General features: G+C 36.2%; 1 protein-coding gene across 1 annotated transcript in view; it reads right to left on the reverse strand.

Moving 5' to 3' along the window:
- Brms1 (breast cancer metastasis-suppressor 1-like protein) overlaps positions 1–27,841 on the reverse strand; it is a 113,276-nt gene that overhangs the window by 60,889 nt on the left and 24,546 nt on the right. Inside the window, exons 2-3 of the mRNA XM_090398704.1 lie at positions 7,358–7,448; positions 6,166–6,293 (exon numbers count right to left, since the gene is read on the reverse strand). Of these exons, the coding sequence (XP_090254830.1) occupies positions 6,166–6,293; positions 7,358–7,448 (219 nt within the window). The remainder of the gene's footprint in view (positions 1–6,165; positions 6,294–7,357; positions 7,449–27,841) is intronic.

Here is a 27,841-nt window from a genome sequence, read left to right on the forward strand (position 1 = left end):
TGTCATTTGGCTTTGCTGTAGTGTTTTATAGGCACTGTTTCCATGAATTTCAAATTAGCCACATCATTTCTCTGCTTTCCTTTTAGCTTTTCAAAAATGTGCAGCTGTTAGTCAACATCCAGTAACAATTAGGCATAAAACTTAACAAATCAACTTCTTATCATTCTCTTTCATTCTATCTACCCCTGTATTTTTTTTTAGAACTGTACCTTGTGTAGCTTTTTTTCCCCCCAAGAACTGTAATCTCCAGCTGTTCAGGAAACACATTTCCAAAGTTAAGGTCAATCATATAGGAGCTAAACAAACAAATAAAATTGTTTATACATATATTATTTCTGGGAAAACTCCCATGTTACTCCTCTTTATAAACTATTATGATTACAGCTATTTTGCCTGCTTCAGTTTAGGAGTACCCCTGTTTAAATGTCATTGGCTATTTACTCATGGATTCTTAGGGCATTATGAGTGTAGATGTACTAAAAAGTATATGTAGCCTAAGGAATAGAAAATTGCACATACCTTTTTCTGGGGTGTTGTGGCTTTTCCTCAGTCTGCGATGTCGAAAACTGCAGAGTGTGTGTGGGGGGGGTAGGCAGTTTGGTAGAATAAGTTAGAAAAACCCGGGTTTTTTTCGTAACATATAGAAACATATACTTTTATATAGGGTGGGGAAAAAATGAAAGGGTTAATTTTTTAAAAATAGGGAGGGGGAAGGGGAAAGGTGGTTGACGGAGTGTGGACCGTTTCGACTATTCATGGTCGTCATCTGAACACATTGGGAAAGTGGAAGCTATGTCAGGTCGGGTGAGTGCTTCTGCTTTAGAGGTGTTTGTGTTGTCTCCTATTGGTCGGGGTTGTGACCTCAATTTTATGTTGTGAAGCTTCCAAACCTCGGAGATTATGTAGGGCCTATGTACGTTGATAGAGTTCGCGTCACACTATATAGCTATTGTTTCCGATATTCTGAGCATTGTTTCGTTGTCTTGTCTGTCTATTATGATGGCCTTGTCTATCTGCGGGGTGTGTTTTTGTTCAAGGGCGTGAACAGCTATTTCACGTGAACAGAAAAATCGTATACAAAACACAGGAAAAACGGAAATAGCTGTTCACGCCCTTGAACAAAAACACACCCCGCAGATAGACAAGGCCATCATAATAGACAGACAAGACAACGAAACAATGCTCAGAATATCGGAAACAATAGCTATAAAGTGTGACGCGAACTCTATCAACGTACACAGGCCCTACATAATCTCCGAGGTTTGGAAGCTTCACAACATAAAATTGAGGTCAAAACCCCGACCAATAGGAGACAACACAAACACCTCTAAAGCAGAAGCACTCACCCGACCTGACATAGCTTCCACTTTCCCAATGTGTTCAGATGACGACCACGAATAGTCGAAACGGTCCACACCCCGTCAACCACCTTTCCCCTTCCCCCTCCCTATTTTAAAAAAATTAACCCTTTCATTTTTTCCCCACCCTATATAAAAGTATATGTTTCTATATGTTACGAAAAAAACCCGGGTTTTTCTAACTTATTCTACCAAACTGCCTACCCCCCCCCCACACACACACTCTGCAGTTTTCGACATCGCAGACTGAGGAAAAGCCACAACACCCCAGAAAAAGGTATGTGCAATTTTCTATTCCTTAGGCTACATATACTTTTTAGTACATCTACACTCATAATGCCCTAAGAATCCATGAGTAAATAGCCAATGACATTTAAACAGGGGTACTCCTAAACTGAAGCAGGCAAAATAGCTGTAATCATAATTGTTTATACAATTGTAAAACCAGAGGATGTATCATAATGGACCTCCTGTAATGGGAGAGGCCTTCACCCTGTAGTGGTTAGTAAAATAGACTGTTCCTCATCATATATATATATATATATATATATATATATATATATATATATAGAGAGAGAGAGAGAGAGAGAGAGAGAGAGAGAGAGAGTAAAAAAAATAAAATAATAAAAAAACTATATAAAAAAAATTATTAGCCTACCCATAGTACTAATGTACAACAGGTTTATAAACTTTCATTGGTTTGGAGATTTAAAAAAAAAATTAGCATGTAACCTTTTCTTTCACCTAATTTTATATCAAACAGTATGGTTTTGAATACTGTAAAGGAAGAAATGAGAAAAACAGGAAAAGGAGCTAAAGGTATTAATAAAGATGTAAGATTTTGATATAAATACAGCAGTAAGATTAGAAAGAATACTGGCATAAACATTACAAGAACATGCAAAGAAAATGATCAATGCCCCTAACCTGGTTGTTTAAGTTGCTTCTTAGTACAAGAAGATTGTTAAAAAAAAGACGAGACAGTTTTTGAATGAATAAGCATGATGCTAAGAACAGATAATTTACAAAACTATTAGACTTTTTACTGTTATTTTAATTAAACTGATTTTCATTTCCAAATATGTGGTTGCTATATTGATATCTTAATGAACAGTTTTCAAACCACAGAACTAGACTACAACTATGCTCTATTTGTTCAGGAGCATTATACCTAATGCACAAAGTAAAGAGATAAGTTGAATATTTCTGATTTTGATATTAGGTTTAATGCCATTCCTCTTAATAATTTTATCTATATATGCCAACCTGGTTGCCAGGTGACAGGTATGGGTTTGAATCCTGGTATGGCCATGAATATTTTGTAATTATCCTTAAATGAGAGATGATTTTCACTGCCAGAAATGGCTTAAAATATTTCACATTTGGTCTCAACAACAGGGCTTCTATATATATATATATATATATATATATATATATATATATATTAGGATAACCAAGCAATTTTATATGCTTGGTCATTTTAGCTCCTAATCCCAAGTATGCAAACAATTAAGTTTGCGCCTGAAACAAAGTTCAAGTCTAAAGATGGTACAACACCAGGGCAACTCATTGTAAAGGTGGTTAAAGCTTTGATCACTATTCTTAGTATTTTCCCATAATGTAAAGCACATCTCACTAGAAGATGTATACTGCAATGCATTATGGGTGGTGACCCCACCCATAATGCATTGCAGTATACATCTTCTAGTGAGATGTGCTTTACATTATGGGAAAATACTAAGAATAGTGATCAAAGCTTTAACCACCTTTACAATGAGTTGCCCTGGTGTTGTACCATCTTTAGACTTGAACTTTGTTTCAGGCGCAAACTTAATTGTTTGCATACTTGGGATTAGGAGCTAAAATGACCAAGCATATAAAATTGCTTGGTTATCCTAATATACAATATACCCAAGTTAAAAATTTATTCCCATATATATATATATATATATATATATATATATATATGTGTGTGTGTGTGTGTGTGTGTGTGTGTGTGTGTGTGTGCGTGCGTGCGTGCGTGCGTGCGTGCGTGCGTGCACGCCAGCCTGGTTGGCCGAATGGTTAGCGTGTCCACTGTCCAACCAAGAAGCTGCGAGTTTGAATTCTGCATAGGCATGGAAGTTTGTGATCGTCTTCCACCGTCATTCACCAAAATATAGATACACTCTCCCAATATGGATTGGGTCACCATGGGAGTAATAGACCCAAAACCTCCTGTAATGAGAGAGGCCATCACCTTGCAGTGGGTAGTAAAATAGGCTGTTCATCAAAATCACATATATAAAGTAGGGAGCTCTTCCACACCACCCCCCCGACAACTACGCAGCCCAACCCCCCCCGAGTTCCGAACTGGTAGGCCAGTTCTTGAATTCTGATTACTTGAATTTTCAAGACTCAAAAGGGGGTTGCCCCCCCCCCATTTTACATAAAATAATAATGTTAAACACTTTTTATAATTAAAGGCAAAGGAGAGTTAGGCATGACAGTGTGGTGGGGGGGAAACAAAAAGATGAGAACGAAAATACCACTTTGCTAGATTCTGATAATTAAATTACTGTACTGTCCGCATGGTCAGCCGAGTGGCTATGCACTTCGCAACCATATGCCTGGGAAAGGAGTGTCCTGGGTTCGATTCATGTTGCTGATGTGAGGAGCTTAGGATCTTTCTCAGACAGAGCCAAGTTAGCCAGTCTTGAGCGTGGACTGCAGAGTTTTTCTCCCCAGTTTATCTGGGGGGTTTTTCCTCCTGCAAGCAGGCAAACTGGCCTTGAAAACATAACGCTTCTATAGACATAGGATACACAGGGAGGCACAGGGCCAACCACCTTATCTTCGTATAACAGTTGTGGTTATAAAGAATAGAAACCCTCAACACCATAAAGGTAAAAGAGGGAAAGAAAAAAAAAAAAGATTAAGAAAGAAATTACTGTATTGTGAAGAAAGTGCTTGTTAAATATTAACAAATATTAAATCCAAATAGAGATGAAAAAAAATGATACTTATAATAAAGCAAGTCTTCTCCTGTTCACTGGACATCCACATGGTCACTTCGATGCTTGATGTGCACACCCTCCTCACCATATCCTGTTGTATGCTTTTCTGGAGGCTTTGACTCTCTGAAGATCAGTCACCACACACACACACACACCATCCATCCATCCATCTGATTGATGGTCTGCCCTTTCCTCTTTTTCCAGGAACTTTACCTTCTATCACTGTTCTGAGAAGTCCTCCTTCCATCCTTTCAGTGTCCAAAATATTTTAACTTTCTTTCTGTCAATATCCTTAAGAAGCCTTAAAGTTCTACTGATCTTTTCTAACACCCATTCATTTGTACACCTTTCAGTATATGATATCCTCAACAGCGTTCTGTAAGACCACATCTCAAAATCAACTATTCTTTTCTTATCTGACTTCTTTAGGTTCCAAGTCTCACATCCATAAGTCACTGTTGGCAAAACAACTGCATCCAAAATCCCCAGCTTTGTTCCCATGGAGATAGATCTATCCTTTCAGATTTTAGAAAGATCTCTAACTGTCAGCAATTCTTCACATTAATAATGGATTCCAGATACTCAAACTTGCTGACTTCCTCAATTCTTTCTCCATTAAGCTACACTTGTTTCTCAAGAGCTTTCCTGTTTGTATTTCCTTTGAGAACCATAATCTTTGTCTTGCTAGGATTGAGTTGAAGTCCTCTGTTACTGGTCTCATTAACTTTATCAAGAATTTGTCCCAGTTCTTCCTTGTCATTACAGAGGAGTATGGTATCATCAGCATACCTCAGATTACTGATTGACTTACCACCTATCCTAATTCCTGTCTTGAACTCATCCAATGCTTCATGTATGATGTACTCAGCATATATACTAAACAAGTGACGAGAAGATAAACAACCTTGCCTAATTCGCTTTCCAACCTGAAGACAATCAGTTAATCCAACACCCTGTTCTTACCATGGCTTCTTGCTCCCTGTACAAGTTGGCTATCAACCTGATAGTGCAATGAGGAAAATCCATTATTTTTATTACTTTCCACAGCTTCACATGCTGAACACAGTCGAAAGCTTTAAAGTAGTCTAAGAAACACATTACCAGAGGGAGTATAAATTCTTTATATTTGTCTACAATCTGTCTAAGACAAAGTATCTGATCTCTAGTGCCCTTACTTTTACTAAAACCTGCCCGTTCCTCAGGCATCTCCTTTGGCCTACCTCAACTTTGACCTCAATCCTATTCAATAATTTAGTAATTCTATTTAATAAAGCATGGCCAAATAATTTTATTATTTTTCTGTAATTAAAAGGAAGGCCTAGTAAAATTCACTATTTTCAAAATGTATTAAAAATGTTATATAAATATCAATTTTTTTTTTTTTTTTCAAATTTACACACCAAATATTCAAGCTTATTGCCTCCCTCCCTTTCTTTAGAGGAAACTTCAAATAAAAAAATGAAATGTATTTAGAATTGAAAAGTTTAATAATTAAAATATATTTCATTATTATACACAAGTTAAAATGAAGTAAACAAAATCGAAAACAGACTTGAATAATTAATTTCAACTAAAATAGAAAAAAATACTAGATGTATTTACACATGCTAGACATACACACAAACACATATCATTTTATGATATATATATATAGCTCAGATTGTGTTGAGAATATATATATTTTGCTTCTTGATATATGCATGCAAGATAGATACTTTTTTTTTTGAGCTAGAAAACACTGGTCATCAGTCTGAATGTCTGAATCTTTCAAAGTCAACACCCAACAGGAACATGCATAAATATGTACAAACCAGCTACTTCTGTCCGGATCCTCATATTTTCTTGAAGGTCTTCAAGGGGCTGAAGATACTCAGGTGCCTTTCCTGCTTTAACCTCTTCAAGTTTTGCAGCAAGTTGAGAAGCTCTTTCTTTATATAATCTTTAAAATAAAAATTATATCTAATTAAAATAATAATAATTATATATATATATATATACATACACACACCTGTTTGCTTTTAATAAGATTATTTTTTCAACAACTTTCACGGCTTATACATGTAACAAAAACTATACAGAATTTTATTCAAAAACTCCAATATATTTCATCCTGTGTTATGTGGGCATATATTAGAGTTTTTGAATGAAATTCCACATTTTTTTGTTAAGTGTACCATTGTGAGTTATTTAAATATGTCTAGTACATGTGTACTAGACATGTACTAGACATTTACACATGTACTAGACATTTAATATGTCTAGTACATGTGTACTAGACATATGCTAGATATAATTTAGAATATAATTATATAAAACAAAAACTTATCTAATAATTTTTAAAATGGAATAAATAGCCTAGCAACAATGATACCAAAATAGCCATTAATACACCCAGGATTGTGAGAATTATTTCTAATTTTCTGCTTATTTTTCTGAAAACAACATATTAACAATTGATATAAATCAAGAGAAAGTGGAAGAAGATTTAAAAGGCTAATTCTTATTTTTGAGATTCACTACAACTAGATTTGCTTGATTGATAATAACCAGGTTTTTAACTCATATACAACTGCTTATTTATACTGGATGCATTTCCTCTACGCATTTTACTGTCTATATGAATAACAGCATCATCAGGAGGTTACCTAACATAAATAAAAAAATGGCAAAAAAATTAAACGTTTTCCAAAAGCAGTTAATATCTATAGTTGAATATACTGGAATGTAAGTCTAATCACAAGTATTAGTTGAATGTCTATAAATGCAATAAACACCTATTTTGGTGTTTATTGCTTTTATTAATATAATCTTCTTCAAAATAGATACTATTTTGAAGATTAACCACACTCTGTAAGTAAGCATTTCCGTTTCCATAGTTTTATTCTTGATACTCTGTGATCATACATACCTATTCGCAAAAACTTCACATATATCTGGAAATTATATACTCTCTGAACACTAATATCTTCCATTACCTTTTATGAGTTACTAAAATATACTTACTGTTCTCTAAGATGCAGGAACTGCCTTTCGAGATCGGCCATGTCATCTAGGCATTCACTTCTACGTCGCTCACAGTCTTCTTCATCAAGCTCTGAACACAAAAAACACTTATTACATTAACTTATATAAATCATGTTTATCTGAACATGCTAGTAAACAAGAACTGAAATGTATCTATGTGCATAACTTTCCACAATAACACTCCATTACCACTATAATAGAATCATACTTTCCATTCGATTTCATGAGTAGGTTATATAAAGAAAGAAGGTAATTATAAAATTGTAAAAAGTGTAAAAATTATAAAATTGACAAACTATAAAGGGCATGCTATGACTCATAATTATTCAGCCATGACAACCCAGGCAGATGACCTTCTATCAATATACGAGGGGGAAGGGACTGAACAGTTCTAATAAACACCTAGAACAAATATAATATTAAAGCAATTGATATAACCACAAGAAAGAACGTCGGAAGTTTATTTTGCACTTGGTTAGACTATAATAAATTTAGTTTAATCTTTTATCCAAATGTAAGCAAACAAAGTTTGTGCCTGAAAATATCTTCATGACTGAGGTACATCCCTTGGCAACTCGTAGCAAAGATGGATCAATCTATCATCACTCCATGTCTCAGTATCTTCCATAATGCAAAGCATATCTCCTTGCAGAACATGTCTATTGCTATGCATTAAGGGAAGGGCCACTACCCAGACTGATTTCGACCTTTATTGAGGTCTCGTCAGTGGGAGACAGATCCAGAGTGGTGATATTAAGCTGAAAGCAATGGAGAGGTAATATTTACCTATACAAGTTAACAACCGGTCTACCACCTTATTATTAAATTACTCTGGATTTAGAGAAAGATGTTGGAAGTTTATTTTGCACTTGGTTAGACTATAATAAATTTAGTTTAATCCTTTAATCCAAGTGTAAGCAAACAAAGTTTGCGCCTGAAAATATCTTCAGGACTGAGGTAAGTAAGATGGTACATACCTTGGCAACTTGTAGCAAAGATGGATCAAGTTCTCATCACTCCACGTCTCAGTATCTCCCATAATGCAAAGCATATCTCCTTGCAGAGATGTATATTGCTATGCATTACAGGAAGGTCCACTACCCAGACCGGTTTCGACTTTTATTGAGGTCTTGTCAGTGGGAGGCAGACCCAGAGTGGTGATATTAAGCCAGACGCTATGGAGAAGTCATATTTACCTATACGAGTTAACAACCGGTGTACCACCTTATTATTAAATTACTCTGGATTTAGAGAAAAATGTTAGAAATTTATTTTGCACTTGGTTAGACTATAATAAATTTAGTTTAATCCTTTATCCAAGTGTAAGCAAACAGTTTGCACCTGAAAATAACTTCAGGACTGAGGGAAGGTGGTACATCCTTTGGCAACTCTTAGCAAAGATGGATCAAGCTTTCATCACTCCTTTATGGGAGATACTGAGACAAGGAGTGATGAGAGCTTGATCCATCTTTTCTACGAGTTGCCAAGGGATGTACCACCTTACCTCAGTCCTGAAGATATTTTCAGGTGCAAACTTTGTTTGCTTACACTTGGATAAAGGATTAAACTAAATTTATTATAGTCTAACCAAGTGCAAAATAAACTTACATCATCTTTCTCTAAATCCAATCCAGAGTAATTTAATAATAAGGTGGTACACCGGTTGTTAACTCGTATAGGTAAATATGACCCTTCCATTGCTTTTGGCTTAATATCACCACTCTGGGTCTGCCTCCCACTGACAAGACCTCAATAAAGGTCGAAACCAGTGGGTAGTGGCCCTTCCCTTAATGCATAGCAATATACATGTCCGCAAAGAGATATGCTTTGCATTATGGGAGATACTGAGACAAGGAGTAATGAGAGCTTGATCCATCTTTGCTACAAGTTGCCAAGAGATGTACCACCTTACCTCAGTCCTGAAGATATTTTCAGGTGCAAACTTTGTTTGCTTACACTTGGATAAAGGATTAAACTAAATTTATTACACAAGAAAGAACATATCTTAAAACCCTTTAAGCTCCATGTTTCATCTAATAAGCAACTGATATAGCCATTCAACTGACTGTTATACTAGTTGCTTTAATATCATTTTTGTTCTAGGTGTTTATCAGAACTTTCCAGAACCCCTTTCCCCCCATAAAAGAATGTTCTATGCCAAGTCTTCACACAACGTATGGCTTGTATTAGCAGCAGCAGAGAACTGTGGTCTTTTTCAATATTAAGGTCAACATCAAAGGCACAGTCTACCAAATAGTGAAAAACCTAATGTGATCTTTAGGAGAGCAGATAATAGAAGCTAATTTGGTTATTTTTTTATTTTTTTTTTTAATCAACTCCATGTATGAAAAGTTGTAAAACATGGATCACATCAGTGCCATATGTGGAGAAATGGTTTTTAAAAAATTATTATATGGATATCTATGGAGTCAAAAGACTCATTGTGGGAGGCACACTAACCATTATTCACACATTGCCTATTATACACCTCTTTCAACTCATTTTTCAGCATGATACAACTACCTCTGGTAATACACTCCACTCATTCACCACTCTCTGAGCGAAGAATCTTGTCTGCTGCACACCCTTACTAACTACTCTTACATAACTCTTGTCCTCTCCCTTCAAATCCTCTGTCTACCACTGCCCATCAAATCCCTAGCCACATCAATTTCTGTAATCCACTACCATTAATATGATACAAAGTATGTAATCTTTTCATCCCAAAGTGCATTACCTTACATTTTGCAACATTAAATTGACAACCATTATCCTTCACCCACACTGCCAATTTATTTAAATCATGCAGAATATGTGCATCACATTATCAACTACTACCACCCTCCCAGTTTTGCAATGTCAGCAAACAACTGAATATACCCCCCCCCCTTTAAATCTTTCCAACATCATTTAAGTGCAGAGTGCTGGTGCACTCCACTAGTCAACCTCATTCATCTTGATTCCAATCCACCACACAACACTCTCCAATTGTCTGTCAACTCCCCCTCCCACTATCCATGCCACCAGCTTCAAAATCTATTCTCATTGGTTTCAACTTATGTAATACATTTCAGACAAATTACGGAGACTTCAACCATGTTAGAATTAATTACTTTAATTTCCTAACATTTTGACCTTCATATTAAGATCATAATCTGGAGGGTGTGTGCATGCATGCATGCAAGCACACACAATCTATATTACATTTCAAACCGTATGCCAAAGAGACAATAATTTGATAACCGTTATTCTACTGGCCTGACCTCTAGTGAAAAAAAAAAAAAAAAACTACATCAAAGCTGTATTCTATTTATAACAGTTATAAATAGAATATAGCTTTATAAGACTATTACACTTTTTTATATAATCTTTATCAAGTAGCTTTATTTTATCCTCCTACATGTTTCGCCAATCTGTTTCTATTGGCATCCTCAGGGAATACAAACTAGTAAGCTAAAATGAAGGTTACAGACTAGGTTATAACCGATGGTTCTAAATCATACAAAAAATTGGTATTGTGCATGACAATGTGCGTGTTTCGTTAACGTGATTTATTCGTAATGGCTCATGACATAATTGTTATGAAAGTTCATTTCTTTGATGTTTAATGATCTGATAAAAGTTTTCCAAATTTCTGGTAAAATTAGACCTTGATTCTTGTTTAGGTTTTCAGTTTTACGAACGACTGTAGCTGCTTCTTTAAAGGTTCTTGAATGGTAGTTATCTTCTATGTATGGCATAAGGCTCTTATCCCACTCAATGTGATGGTTAGTAGAGGCAAAGTGGCATGAAAGGCCTGAAATGTCTTGTCTGTTATTTCTGACATATCCTATGTGTTCTTTCTTTCTCGTTTCAAAGCTTCTAGATGTCTGACCTACGTAACTAATACCACATGAGCAAGGAATATTATATACTCCAGAGTACTTGTAGAATGGGTGAGGATCTTTCGGTGATCTTAAAAATTTCCGAATAGTGTTGATTGGTTTGAATGCCACTCTGATCCTATGTGGTTTTAAAAGGTTAGCTAATTTTTTGGAAAGGTTGTTGACAAAAGGAATCGTAATTGTACTGATATATTGGATGTCATCACGTTGTCGATGTGGTATATCAGTAAATAGAATCTTGTTATAGAGTCTTTTTGGGTAACCATTTAAAGAAAGTTCTCTAGATATTGTGGTTAATTCCGTTAGTAGGTCATCCTTGTCTGTCGTATACTGTATAGCTCTTTTCTTGAGACTATGGATAATACTAAGTTTCTGAGATATGTGATGAGCTGAGTTGAAATGGAGGTAACGTCCAGTATTTGTAGGTTTTCTGTATACAGATAGGTTGATACTATTATTGGATTGTTTCTTTATTAAAATGTCAAGGAATGGCAGTTTTTTAGACAAGGATGACCTACTAACGGAATTAACCACAATATCTAGAGAACTTTCTTTAAATGGTTACCCAAAAAGACTCTATAACAAGATTCTATTTACTGATATACCACATCGACAACGTGATGACGTCCAATATATCAGTACAATTACGATTCCTTTTGTCAACAACCTTTCCAAAAAATTAGCTAACCTTTTAAAACCACATAGGATCAGAGTGGCATTCAAACCAATCAACACTATTCAGAAATTTTTAAGATCACCGAAAGATCCTCACCCATTCTACAAGTACTCTGGAGTATATAATATTCCTTGCTCATGTGGTATTAGTTACGTAGGTCAGACATCTAGAAGCTTTGAAACGAGAAAGAAAGAACACATAGGATATGTCAGAAATAACAGACAAGACATTTCAGGCCTTTCATGCCACTTTGCCTCTACTAACCATCACATTGAGTGGGATAAGAGCCTTATGCCATACATAGAAGATAACTACCATTCAAGAACCTTTAAAGAAGCAGCTACAGTCGTTCGTAAAACTGAAAACCTAAACAAGAATCAAGGTCTAATTTTACCAGAAATTTGGAAAACTTTTATCAGATCATTAAACATCAAAGAAATGAACTTTCATAACAATTACGTCATGAGCCATTACGAATAAATCACGTTAACGAGACACGCACATTGTCACGCACAATACCAATTTTTTGTATGATTTAGAATCATCGGTTATAACCTAGTCTGTAACCTTCATTTTAGCTTACTAGTTTGTATTCCCTAAGGATGCATTGAAACAGATTGGCAAAACATGTAGGAGGATAAAATAAAGCTACTTGATAAAGATTATATAAAAAAGTATAATAGTCTTATGAATAATTGTCAAGAAAAAATTTAACAGAATATAGCTTTGATGTAGCTTTTTTCCTCCACTAGAGGTCAGGCCAGTAGAATAACGGTTGATCAAATCATTGTCTCTTTGGCATACTGCTTGAAATGTAATAAAACATGTCTCTATGTGTATACTCCAAATGACCTTAATATGAAGGTCAAAACATCAGTAAATTAAAGCAATCAATTTTAACACAGTTGCAGTCGCCATAATTGTAGCACCTCCATAGCGCAATTAGAAGAACGACGGTATGCTGCACCCTTCGATTGGAAAAGGCCTAAGCTCGATTCTCATCATGATGAGAGGAATCTTTATATGGACTTTTTCAATTGAAGGTGAGTTAGCCGATCTCATACGGAGGTAGCAGGGTTTTTTCTCCCGGAAACTCGGGTGTTTCATCCTTCATACAGACAAATCGGCCCTTCAGAACACATGCAATTTTCCAAACAAAAAATACTAGCTGTGGTGGTGGTGGTTGTGGGCAGTAGATGGCGTTGATGTAGGTGATTGGTAGTAGAGGTTATGTGTAGTAGTGGAGATGGAGAGTTGTACAGTAGGTGTCCTCCTGCGATGAGTCTTCAGACTCCTTAGAGGTGTCACGAATAATAATAATAATTTGTCTGAAATGAATGCTGATCACCATGTAACACTAAAGGAAAGATGTAATTTCACATGTGGTATTCTGTTGAATGCCTTTACAAAAAGTCCAGCAGAACTGGATAAAGGAAATTATAAAATGTGAATAAATTACTAAGGCAGGACCTATCTTTTACAAAATTGTGCTGTCCCACATAAAATACCATAATTCCTATCCACTCATTCCAGAATTTTACCTTTAATCAATTTTTCTACTACTTTAACCATCACTCCTAAGATACTAAATGGTTGGCAATTTGCTACTTCTGTTCTCTTGCACATGAGCTGACATACCATCCCACACAGCTATATTCATTTGATATTTTTCAATATGCTGAGCACCTTCAGATCATCTACCCCAATTATGACATCAGCCTCTGTCATAATTATGACAGAGGATGCCAATTGTGACATCAGTAACTGCAAAATCCCCATCTGGATGTACTTACACAGTGATCACTTATTATCTCAACGAATTCAACTGCTTCCATCACTTTGCTAACTGTTGAAATATTTTCATTTGGTTATACATTATATTAAAGACATCAAGAAATTATATTCTTGTTTAATCCTTTAATCAAGTGTAAGCAAATAAATTTTGTGTGAAGTATTTTCATGACTAGGCTACTTGTATAAAGAAGCTAATAACTTCACATTAACATCCCATAATGCAAAACACACAAGTCTAGCTCCTACTGATGAGAGCTCAATAAAGGTTGAAACTGGTCTGGGTAGTGGCCCTTCCTATAATTCCTTAACCTCATTTGTCTCAGGGGTGGCTAGACACATGCTCAACGCATTCCCCCTAATATCTCTAGTTTCCCTGATTTTGCATCTCCAACCTCTTGCTGAACAACATTTTCTCGAAACATTTAACTCCAAAGCCATTCAAATGCAGTTCATCAGGCATTCACTCCACTTCCTCCCAACCATCTTCTCATTGACCCATTAGCAATCTTCCCTCTAATTGCATATAGCTCATCTTTCAAATCATATGGACCTGCCAAAACAATCCTTTCACTTCCTCTATCTGCAAACAGCTTCACTAACATCCTTGATCTTCACATGTTGGAAACATGCTTTCATCACTTTCTCATTAAGTACACCTCACATCATCAAATCCCTGTACAGTACCATTTTCTTACTCCCAGTTTCTCACACTTTTATACTTTTTCCCATTCACTTTTTCTTTCATTCTCCCTCCTTGCTGTACCACATGCCATTAGTTTCTTCAGTCACTTGACCTAATGTTTCGTCTGGTGAAGGACTTAATGTAAGCATGCTATTTCTCTCCTCAATGTCACCTTATCATCCACCTTACTTTCAGCCACTACTGTTCATTCCTCCCACTGCATTCTCTGAAACACTTTTTTGCTATCCTGCCTTAAATTGTCAAAATATTCGTAATTTTTTGTTAAGTTTTTAGTCTGTATTATTTTTATATTCCAGGTACAGAATGAAAAGGATTATTTTAACTAATAAGAAAGTCAGAAAACAGAAAAGCAGATAAGGAGTTATACCCAATGTCACAATGTTCTCTTCTGAATGTGAGAAAGGTAAAACATGGAAAAGTAGAAATTGCATTGAACAGAACTTTGTAAGGAATCGACCAAAAGATGGGTTCTTTACATTCTACCCTTTCAATTTATTTATTTACAACTATTGCAAGCTTCAATATAGGCTTCGAACAAAATTGAAGTTTTTGTCATAAGTTGTATGCAATATGCTTCTATATAAATATATATATATATATATATATATATATATATATATATATATATATATATATATATATATATATATATATATATATACCCCACAGACAAAGCATGGAAGATGCTACAGCACATAGCAGACATATGAATTTAAAAATATAATAACGGAAAAATTCACGTAAATTATTATTTAATAGTATAATTTTCACCTGTGCATCGCAGGTATCTTCAGTACATTTATAAAGGTAATTGAACAATAACTAACAATTCCAAAGAGCGAAAAAGGTCAATAAATTTCCTAACTAAAAAAACACACACACACACACACACACACACACACACACACACACACACACACACACACACCAGTGTGTATATGAACCAGTGTTTTAATAGTTCCTGCCTTTTGACTGGAATGGTGATGAGATTCAGCATGGATATAATGGACTGTATGAGTCTTCTTTCTATAGACTGAGATATATAGGTTACCATCTGGTTGGCAAAGAATTAAAAGATCTTTAAATTAAAAAAGATCTTTTAATTCAAAGAATTACCATCTGGTTGGCAAAGAATTAAAAGATCTTTAAATTAAAAAAGATCTTTTAATTCTTTGAATTAAAAAATCTTTTTTAATTTAAAGATTTTTTAATTCTTTGCCAACCAGATGGTAACCTACATATCTCAGTCTATAGAAAGATGCTGAATCTCATCACCATTCCAGTCAAAAGGTTCATCGGGCCAACTCCTTTTGTTCTTCAGATGATCTGTTACAAAAAGAACTGCAATATATTATTTCCTCCTTTCTATCTAATGGATATAAGAATTCCTTTATCAAAAGGGCTTTGAGTAGTTTTAATGTCTTCCTCTTCAAATACAGAAGAAATAACCAGCATTCCTATCCCTTATGTGCAAGGCATTGGTGAACGTATACCAAAAGTTTTAAAACCACTGAATATTTTTGTTGCCTTTTGACCTTTCAGAAAAATCTCCACCTTTCTCACTTCTCCAAAGGACAAGCTTCCACATCTTAGTTATCCAGGTGTCTACCAGATTCCTTGCTCTTGTGGATTATCTTATTTCAGACAAACAGGAAGATCTGCCTCTATTCGGCTAAAAGAACACCAGTCTTATATTCAATACCTTGAACCTGAACAGTCTGGACTTGCTGAACATGCCATCATCATCACCAGACAGAGTTCATTGGAACAAGACAAGAGTCCTTCACAAAAGTCAGTTCCTCATGGAAAGGCTTTATAAAGAAACATGTGAAACTTTACTTCACTCTCCTAACTTAAATAGATCCGATGGTTTACATCTATCCCCTTTATGGGAAATAATACTTTATAAATCAGCTAATCTTTCCTAACTTTTTATTGTGTGTGTGTGTGTGTATATATATATATATATATATATATATATATATTAGGGTTACCAAGTAATTTTATAAACTTGGTTATTTTACTCCTAATCCCAAGTAAGCAAACCGTTAAGTTTGCCCCTAAACGTAGTTCAAGTCTAAAGGTGGTGCAACACCAGGGCAACTCATTGTAAAGGTGGGTAAAGCTCTGATCACTATTCTTAGTATTTTCCATAATGTAAAGCACATCTCACTAAGAGATGTATATACTGCAATACATTATGGGTGGGATCACTACCCAGACAAGTTTCAACCTTTTTTTTTTTTTTGAGGTCTCCTCAGTGAGTAGCTAGACAATTTATTTACATCTATATCTCCTCCAGAGATTCTTATTCAAAATAAAAACACCTTGTAGCAACTTGTATAGGTAAAGTTGATAAGGTTCTGTATTACTAAAACCTTGGTATTTAGGGTCTAGCTACTCGCTGTGGAGACCTCAATAAAGGTTGAAACTGATCTGGGTAGTAAACCACCCATAATGTATTGCAGTATACATCTCTTAGTGAGATGTGCTTTACATTATGGAAAATACTAAGAATAGTGATCAGAGCTTTATCCACCTTTACAATGAGTAGCCCTGGTGTTGCACCACCTTTAGACTTGAACTATGTTCAGGTGCAAACTTAATTGTTTGCTTACTTGGGATTAGGAGTAAAATAACCAAGTTTATAAAATTACTTAGTAATGCTAATATACATTACCCAAGGTAAAAAAATTAATTTACACACACACACACAAACACACACACACACACACACACACACACACACACACATATATATATATTTTTTTTTTAGTTAGGAAATTTATTGACCTTTTTAGTTATCTTACATTAGCTACTTAAGTGGCACCCTTTGGAATTGTCAGTTATTGTTCAATTAGCTTCATAAATGTACTGAAGATGCCTGTGATACACAAGCGAAAATTATACTATTAAATAATTTATGTGAATTTTTCTGTTATTATATTTTTGAAGCCTTGATATACAAGTAGCCTGATAGTGAAATCTACTTTACATGCATTTAAAGTATAAAATGTGAATATGATTTCTTGGCATCTTGAATTTATAACCAAGTGAAAAAAGTTTCAACAACAATCTGTAATCCAAAGTTTACACTACTTGTATATGGGAAATACATGATTTCAGCATTACTTCAACCTTGGTATCTACGAGGTATCTCATGACACCCACTGAAATATGAGAAATAGTCAGGAATCTAAACAACAACAAAATACTGGGAGATGGGATTTCCAGCAAGGTCATCAAACAACTACCTGGCAAAGCTATTATGCATCTTGTGGCAATCATTAATGCCATGCTAAGATGTTGCTACTTTCTGCTATGCTGGAAAGAAGCTGACATAATCCTAAAAAAAAAAAAGGAAAAGCAAAGCAGTTTCCATAGAATTACTGCCCAGTCGGCATGCTCCCCTGTCTAGGAAATATTGACAAAGTGATACTGACAAGATTGCAAAAAATTAAGAGAGAGAAAAAAACCTCATATCTGATGAGCAGTTTGACTTCCATGAGAAACATTCCACTATACAACAAATGGTCAGTCATGGAAAACACATCAGTGTGGGATATATTTGGAGACAGCACATCAATACCATCATTCTTGAAGTTGCAACAGCATTTGACAAAGTCTAGCATAGAGGGCTACTCCATAAACTAATCTCCATCAAACTCCCATTAGATCTGACTGGCCTTATCAGTTCCAATCTTGAAAATCAAAAGCTTTGTTGAAACTACAGGGAATCAGATCACCCAAACAGAGGATTACAGGAGGACTTCCCCAGGGCTCCTTATTGTCACCTTTACACTTTGCCATCTGTATGACTGACATCTTCCACATGGCCACAACAGTGGATCTATATATGGATGACACCTCGATACTGGCCTGATCCCTAAGGTCAATAAAGGTAACTGAAAAACTGCAGACCACTATCTTAGAATTAGAGCAGTGGTCCAGACCATAACACATCATCCACAAAGACAAGAGTGTTGCTGTCCTCTTTATGAAGAAACAAACACACCCCAAAAGAGAGGTCATGATGTTTACCATCCCCTGACAGCCAGTCACCAAATACTCAGATACAGCTAGACAAAGGACTCTGCTTTAGATCCCATGTAGATTATGCCTCCTCAAAAGCAAACAAAGCAGTAGGACAACTTTACCTGTTACTGAATTGATGCAGTCAGCTAGGCACAGAAAATAGGCTGCTCCTATAAAAAATGATGATCAGACCTATACTGACATATGGATTGCCATCATGGAGACTCACAGTGGATTGAATGCCAAAAAAATGCAAATCATACAAAACAAAGGATGCACATCTTCACATAGAAGCTGATATCTCCCATTATCTCAACCTTTCTAAGTGAAACAGCACAGCCACCCACTCTAACCCAATAATCTAATTAATTGTGATTGAGGCTTGGACTTTTGACGAGATCAGACGTGTTATTTTAGATTGAGCCTGATTAGATTTGGCCAGCCTGGCTGGCCGAGTGGTTAGCATATCCACTCTCCAGCCAAAATGCTGCGGGTTTGAATCCTGCTGTGGGTATGGATGTTTGCGATTGTCTTTGGAAATACTAGTGGTAGTGGTCAGCAGTAGATAGCATTGGTGTAGTTGCGGTCAGTTGGTGGATTGAGTGGCAAAAACAGTTGTAGAGCAGGTGCCCTCCCTCGATGAGTCCTTGGACTCCCTGGAGGTGTCTAATAATCTGCCAGGCAGTGGACTACTAGGAACACATCATCAGGACACAAGAACCCCAAAATGGCACTGTGCAGGTAAGTATGAAAATTATCCAACATGGGCAAAGCAAGTGCTCACTAAATGAACCTAATTTACAATTTTTCTTTCAGAAACCAATAAAGAGATAAAGAACTAAAGGGCGAGTCTATCTTGCCAGAAGGATATCTGTTATCCTTGGTATCTCTTCTGCATCTGGCTTCTATTGATGAGACCCCAATAAATGTCTACACAGTGGTTCTTCCCATAATGCAAAGCATTATAAACACCTGCATTATTGAATACTATGGCAATTAATGTGAAGTCATTAACTTCTATATACAAGTAGCCTAGTCATGAAGATACTTTACACAGAAACTGTGTTTGCTTACACTTCAATAAGGGATAAAACAGGAATATAATTTCTTAGCATCCTTAATTTAGTATTTTAAGGAAGACAGATTTGGGAGTTGCAGAAAGTTGGTAGCCAGATGGGTAAAATGTGGCATCTTGAGCAGAAGAGTTTTGGGACAGTGAAGAAGCCACTGATGTAATGTGCAGGGAAAGGTTAAAGATAAATGCCAGTTCAGGGGGGAAGGAGAGGAGAAAAGATCTGATCCTTTTTTATTTTGAAAGAACAAAGTCAAGACTTTTGGTAACACTGAAGGTGACTTGGTTATTCTTGTCACACTGAAGAGTGATTAGTGGTCACCATTTAAGGTACTGGCTGTTGTAGATCTGGAAGCTTGGAATGTTGAATACTGCTGGATTAATTAAATGAACAGGATGAATTGGGTGTGCATCATTACCAAACTGTAGAGCAGATTATTGGTTAATGCGAGTGGATCATTCATGTACAGGTACAAGAAGGCAGGTGATCAAACAGAGCCATGAGATACTCTGGTATTGGTGGAGAAGCTCAAGGAGAGAGATCCATTCACCATTATAGACTGGGAACAACCAGAAAGAAAGTTGATTACCACATAAGAGGGAGGGGGGGGGAGAGAAAGATAGACTAAAGGATGGTAATTTACTGGCAGGCATTGATGCCAGAGACAATAAATGTTCTGAAAATGTCAAAAGGAATGCTTCTCCAGGTCTTTTCATGGCATATACCCACTAAGAGGTTCAGGCTAAGAGATATGCCAAGGATCTAGAATGGGGAATCTATACTGCTGATCAATGATTAACTGATAGACCTCTAGACAGTGAAGCTGACTGATGACCATCTCTATTAATCTGGAGAAACCCATCTCCTTAACATTTAAATGGTACCATTGTAACATCGCTCATACATAAGGGTGAGCTCCCAGCATCAGTCTTCTTCTCAAACTCTTGTATGGATCCAAGGCAAATGATCTACTACTATAAGAACAGCTCATAGCATGCCTCCTCTGACAAGAAAGACATCACAAAAATCCTTAATACAACAAACTGAGTAAAATAAACAGAGTAGAACAAATGCAATCTTATTAAGAAAGATTCTTAAGAAAAAGATGAGAAAGGAATACTGTGTGGGTATGCCAAGAATGATGCCAGTCATGAAACATAAGGCACATGCCAGAAGAGTTACAAGTATTGCATAAACAGCTGAGTATGAAAATAAACTGGCTCTGAAAACTGGAGACAAACTGAAAGAATTCGTCTATTATGTTGCAAGTAAAAGAAAGAATGAATTGTGAAACTACTACTCTACTGAAAGCAGATGTAGAAAAAATGGTTCAATTAGTGAGTTTTTATTTTGCTTAAGAACTATCAACCTGGTGTATGCAACACTGAGCTTAATGCTACTTCTCTCTTTGTTGGATGAAGAAACTCTGGTCTATGAGGAGGTGGTGCTAAAGCAGTTGCAAACTGAATAAGAATTTGGCCAAAGTGGACCAATGATATATCACAGCACAGATTATGCCTTTGACCAGACTGTATAACTGAATCTCAGAAAAGAGAAAATTCCACAGGAGTGGAAAGAATGTATGAAACTCCCATTGCACAAGTATGGTGCAATGATGGATGTGCCTAACTAGTGACCTATCAATATCTCTGGATTGGTGATGATAATTTTGTTAAAGGTGGTAAGAGCTCAGGCATAGAAATGGGCTAACAGTGAATCTATGCAACATGCATTTACTATGGGAAGGTCACATCAGAGGAAACCACTTCCATTATATAATCATGTTATGTTTCAGTTAGACAAGGGGGAATAGATAACCATGAGACTTCTGAACAGGATATGATATAGAAGGCGTTGGAAGATATTAGCTTGGATAAGAGGATGCTGACTGACCGATATCAAAAGTGGTGTATGGGATCCTGCAAGATTTAAGGTGACCAGTGGTATACCACAGGGATCAATCCTTAGTCCACTGTTATTCAATTTTTACTTTTTTGTTAAGGCCACTAAAGAGGATTTGACAGGTGACATACAGCTATTTGCTGATGCAAAGATAGGCAGGGTAATCCAGAATGGGACTGATATACAGTACTTACAGAATGATTTGGATAGGCTGGAATTGTGAGCATGTGAAAATGGCTGTTACTTTAGTGTTAATAAATGTACAGGTATGTGCTTTGGTGTGGTGAGATATCCAATGGCATATTATGTTAGCAGCATTATGATGGATGAACCTGATCAGGCTAGGGATCTTGGAGGTTTAGTGGATAGGAAATTGATGTTTAGGAGCCATGTAGCAAAGATTGCAAATATAGCACAGAGGATAATTGCAATACTGAAATGAACAATAAGTCATTTTGCCTCCGTGCAAATCTGGTCTCCTCATTTCTGAGGTGATGCTGATACAGCAGCAAGAGTGCAAAGGATAGTGTTAAACATAATACTGGGACTGTAGATAATGAGGAGAGATTGAGAATTTGTAGACTGCACACACTAGAAAATGGAAGAAAGGGTATGATATTATAAAGACCTACAAACTTTTGATAGGGTCATATAATCTAGAAAATGGAATGTTTAATTTTATGGAGGGCAGGGAGAGGATGAGAAAGCATCCATGGAAGTTGACAATGAATGTAGTCAAGAAAAGGATTAGAGCTAGATTAGTGGATGATTGAAATGGATTGAGTTTGGACGTCATGAGCGCATATGGTTTGAATTAAAGAATAGGTATGACAACCGGTATGAGTGATATGGCCTTCTGTCAATGAGTCCCTGATTCCCTGGAGGGTTTCAGCAATAATAATAATAATAAGATGGAAATGCCATCAGGACCACTAGACTTTATGCTATCCAGTCTAGACAAAACAAATAAAACCAACACCATTTGCAAAGGGAGTGGAGAAGGCTGTTTTATCCCTAAACTTTTGGTGTCTGAAGATAGTGAAAGTCCACCATTAGCCAATCAGAGATAGCTGGTCCAAGACTATCACTCATTTTAAAAAGTCTGGAGAAAACACGGCAGAAAAGAGCCATAATATCATGGTTCCTAACCCTTACATAATCTACTATTGTCTGAAATAGTGTGGGCCCTATGGTCAACTTTCTTGAGCTTACATAATGAAAAACCCAAGTTTCTGGGAGAAAAAACATACTTGCCTGTGTCAGAGATCACTAACTTGGAAGAAAGGATTAGAAAAGTTCCTCAGTCATAGACTAGAAAACAAACTCAGAATGTCTTTCCGTAGGCAGCTTAGAGGTATGTATGGAAATGTCAATTCCACAAGACTATATAGGCCTCTGAAATTATGAGCCAGTCAGGATAAGATTAATTTAACCTCTTTCTGTGAGAAAGAATAGTGATCTGTGTCAGAATTGTTGGAATTCTAGAAATCTATGAAGAATATTAATGCAGGAATTAGGAGGGGGGGGGGGGGGATCAAGAAGACTGGCTTTTTCCACTGATAATAATACAACAGCACCTAGTTGCAAATGAGGTGGAAACAAGAGTTGGATGAAAATTACAACAAAAGGCAAGGGACCAGAAAGAATGTGTCATTTGAACAAAATAAAAGTTTCTTCCTTTCAGTCCTATGAAAATCAGTTTTAGATATGTTGATAATTTGTAACTACTGATTTTTGGCACAATTCTTGGAGAATCAAGAAGAATTAAAGCAGAATGAGGAATGAATATTTCAATACAAATCACAATTATTTCAGTGATGAACTCTGTACAAATGTTTGTATCAGACAACTGAAAAAGAAAACTGAAAACAATAACTCAACCAAGAAAATGAATCACAGAAATCCTGAAGACTGTTTCATTTGGCAGGCAACATGCAGATGAGAAAAGAGGTGCGAGTGTTATTCCATGGGAGAAGAGATAAGCACAACACTGTGGTATGAAGAGTATAATGAGATAGAGGCACCATGAGGAAGCAATCAAGTGTGTTTGGAAAGTATAATACTTTCTAAACACTTGATTGCTTCCTCTTGGTGAATCATTTAATTATATTGAGTTTTCAGTTTATTGGAGGTCTGAAATAGTTTGAAAAAGTTCCATATTTGGTCTCTAGAGCAGGATTTCTGGACTATATAAAAAATAAATTAAAAATTAAATAATATATATATAAACCGACCAGGGCTTCTGACCTAATGTCCAATCCTCACCTTCTCGTGGTGCACCCTGTTGGGTATCTACTTGGATACTGAACGGACGAGGATGGGCTGGAAATTTGGGATTTAGCCGACCAAATTGTATTCTTATTGGTTAAACCAAAATATAGAATGATGGTACAACATGACAAAATTTCATGCCGGCTGGGGCGTCGCCCGGTTAAACAAGGCCCCCGTTGTTTTCGCCAGGGAACCAGGGCAAACAGCGAAAAGTCAGCTACTGGAACAAATCTGAAAATAAACCCCAACTCAACATCACCAGAGTTAAAGATCGGTACTATCAACGTAAGAAGCCTGAATGGCAAAGAAATGGAGCTAGCTGAGGAATTAGATAAGTACCAGATCGACATAATAGGGGTGACTGAAACAAAAAAGACCAAAACTGGTGAGATCTTTCTGAGCAATAAATACAAAATGTTATATTCAGGCAATGACAATCAAGGAAAAGAAGGAGTAGCCATAGTATTCAACACAAAATACGAGGCTAATCTTCTTGAATGGCAGTTAGTCTCAAGTAGAGTAATGTGTGCAAATATGAGAATGGGGAACTGGACAATGAGACTTATTTGTGCCTATGGTCCCACCGAAGGTTCTACTAAGGTAGAAGTGGAGGAATTTTTTTAAGGCTTTAGAAAAAGCAACTGACACAATGAAAAATGAAAAGTTGGTCCTTGTTGGGGATCTAAATAGCAGAGTAGGAAATGATTGTGAGACATACAAAAATATTTTGGGAAAATTTGGAGAAAAGAGCAAAGCTAATAATAATGCCAAATATCTGTTGGATTTCTGCTCAGGACATGGACTGGTTATTACTAACACCATGTTCCAACATAAAAATGTGCACAAATTCACATGGAGAGAAGAGGCTAGGAATAAGAAAAGTCTCATTGACTATGTTATTGTTGATGGTGATGTTTTCTCCCTGGTGCAGGACACCAGAGTGTACAGAGGATTTGAAATTGGAAGTGATCACTATTTAGTCTTGAGCAGGATAAAATTGAATTTCATATTGAAAAGAATAACATGTAAGAAAGTTTTAAAGCGAATAAAAGTTGAGCAGCTCTCAGATGTAAACTGTAGGCTAAAATACACAAAGATTATTGAAGAAAAAATGAAAGAGTTTGAGAACAGGAATCAAACCTTGGAGATTCGGTGGCAAACTCTGAAGAAAACATTGATTGATTCTGCCAGAGAGGCATGTGGTGAGGTTATCTGTAAGGATAAAAAAATCAGAACTCCCTGGTGGACACAGGAAGTTAAAGAGGCAGTGAAGGAAAAGAAGAAAGCATACCAAAAGTTCCTGTCAAATAAGTCAGCTTGTGCTCTTAGAGAATATAGAGACAAATGCAAGATTTGTCTCTATACTAAAATGCTAAACACTGTGTAAAACTAGCTAAACAAAAGTCATGGGAGGACTTTGGCAAGAACATAGAAAATAAATATCAAGAAGGTGGCAAAATATTCTAGAGGTTGTTGAAGAAGCTTAAGAATGGAGGAAAGAGTGCTGTAAAAGGAATTAGAGATGATAAAGGTGAAATGAAAACAGGAGAAAAAGATATCCTTGAAGTATGGAGTAATTACTTTGAAAAACTGCTAAATGAAACAAGCAGTGATGACAGCACAGTGGTAAAAACACTGACCAGGCATGCAGTCAGGAATACATATCCATACTAGAAGTAGAAAAAGCCATCAAAGGCTTGAAATGTGGAAAGGCAGCAGGAGTAGATGATATTCGACCAGAAATGCTGAAGTATGGTGGTATAAGAGTCTTACAGTGGCTGCACTGCATAGTTCAGAAAGCCTGGACAGAGGGACGAATTCCCGATGATTGGAGTAGAGCTCTTATAGTACCCATATATAAAATGGGAAATAAAACTGCATGTGAGAATTACAGAGGTATTTCCCTACTGAGTGTTCCTGGAAAGATCTATGCAAGTATACTTGAGAAATGGTTGAGAAGAATTGTCGAAGAAAAGCTTGGTGAAGAACAAGCTGGATTCAGGCCAAATAGAGGCTGTCAGGATCAGATCTTCATTTTACGACAAATAGTCGAGAAAGCATGCGAATATAACAAAGATCTGTATTTAAGTTTTGTCGATCTGGAAAAGGCATATGACAAGGTGCCAAGAGAGAAGCTATTCAATACGCTTCAGTTATATGGTGTCAATGGGGCATTATATCAAGCAATACTTAGTCTTTATTTGAGTTGTGAGTCAGCAGTTAGAATTGAAGGAAGTACAGGAAGATGGTTTAATGTTAAATCTGGTGTGAGACAAGGATGTACATTATCCCCTCTGTTATTCATTATCTATATGGATCACATTATGAAGGAAAGTGGTATTAAACATGATATCAAAATTGGAGATGTTAATGTCAGCTCTTTGCTTTATGCGGATGATGTTATACTTCTAAATAAATCTGCTACAAGTCTGCAAGATTCTCTGACTAAATTGAATAGCTGTTTTAATAGATATGGTATGAAGGTCAGCAATAAAAAGACAAAGACAATGAAAATAGGCAGAATCATTGAAAATGTCAACTGTGTTGTGAATGGAGAACCTGCGGAACAAGTAAAACATTTCAGCTATTTAGACACGATTTTTACTGAAGATGGTAAATTAAATATAGAAATAGACAACAGAATCAGCAAAGCTGGTATGGTGGGAAGTCAATTGAATAAATTCATATGGAATAAGAGAGAAATCAGTCGGAACACTAAATTAGCTGTATACAAGACAGTGTTCAAACCAGTTTTAACTTATTGATCTGAGAGCTGGGTCAGAAGTAAAACACTTGACCAAAGACTAGAGACCACAGATATGAGAGTCCTGAGAAAGATTATAGGCATGAACAGATGGCATCAATGGCAATATCATATTAAAAATGAGGACATTAGGAAAGAACTTGACATTGTCAGCATCCAGGAATGCATTAGCAGAGCTAATCTTAGGTGGTATGGTCACTTAAACAGAATGGGCGAGGAAAGATTAGCAAAACAAGTTTTCTCTGCCAGGTTGGCAGCAAAACGACCCAGAGGAAGACCAAGATATAGGTGGATTGATACGGTACAAAATGCTTTAGACGACAGAAATATAAGATCTGATAATGTTGGAGTCTTGACAAGTAACAGACTGATTTGGAGGAAAATTGTAGATAGGAAATTAATAATGATGTAATTTTTTTCATGTAGTACTATCATATCCTGTACACCCCTTGAGGGTACATGGCAGGAATTTGATGATGATGATGATGATATATATATATGCTAGCCTGGTTGGCATATCTGCTCTCCATCCAAGAGGCTACGGGTTCGAATCCCATGTAGGGATGGATGTTTGTGGCTGTACTCTCCCAATATGGACTGGGTCACCATGGGAGTAGTAGACTCAAAACCTCCAGCAATGGGAGAGGCCTTCACCAGTGAGTAGAAAGATAGGCTGTTCATTTTTTTTTTTAAATATATATATATATATATATATATATATATATATATATATATTTAACATTTAGCCATTAAAATTATTGAACGTACACACACACACATATTCAAGATACCAAGTAATTTTATATAATCTTCGTTTTTAATCCTATTTCAAAAGTGAGCAAACAGACAAGTAAGTCAAGTTTGCAATTGCACATAGTGCAAGTCTGAGACAACTCATGTTAGTATCACTCTAGGCAACTCATGGTAAAGGTGGATTAAGCTCTGATCACTTTCCTTAGTATTTTTCCCTTTATGTAAAGCACATCCCCTTGCAGAGATGTATGATGCTATGCATTAAAGGCAATGGTCACTACCCATACTGGTTTCGACCTTTATTGAGGTTTCGTCACTGGGAGCCAGACCTGACAATCCTAAGGTTGAAGTAATCAAGAGCTTATATGAATTTTACCTAAACAAGTTGCCACAAGGTACTTTGACCTTATTAAATAAAATCTCAGGATGAGAGATAGATGTAGAAAGTTTTTTTTTTTTTTTTTTTTTAACTTGGGTATATTATGTATTCAAGATACCAAGTAATTTTATATAAACTTGGTTTTAAATCCAATTTCTCAAGTGAGCAAACAGACAAGTAAGTCAAGTTTGCACCTGCACATAGTGCAAGTCTGAGGCAACTCATGGTA

Source organism: Typopeltis vanoorti, chromosome 10, assembly GCF_054136105.1.
Source record: "Typopeltis vanoorti isolate ZY-2024b chromosome 10, IOZ_Tvanoo_1.0, whole genome shotgun sequence".
Classification (NCBI taxonomy): domain Eukaryota; kingdom Metazoa; phylum Arthropoda; class Arachnida; order Uropygi; family Thelyphonidae; genus Typopeltis; species Typopeltis vanoorti.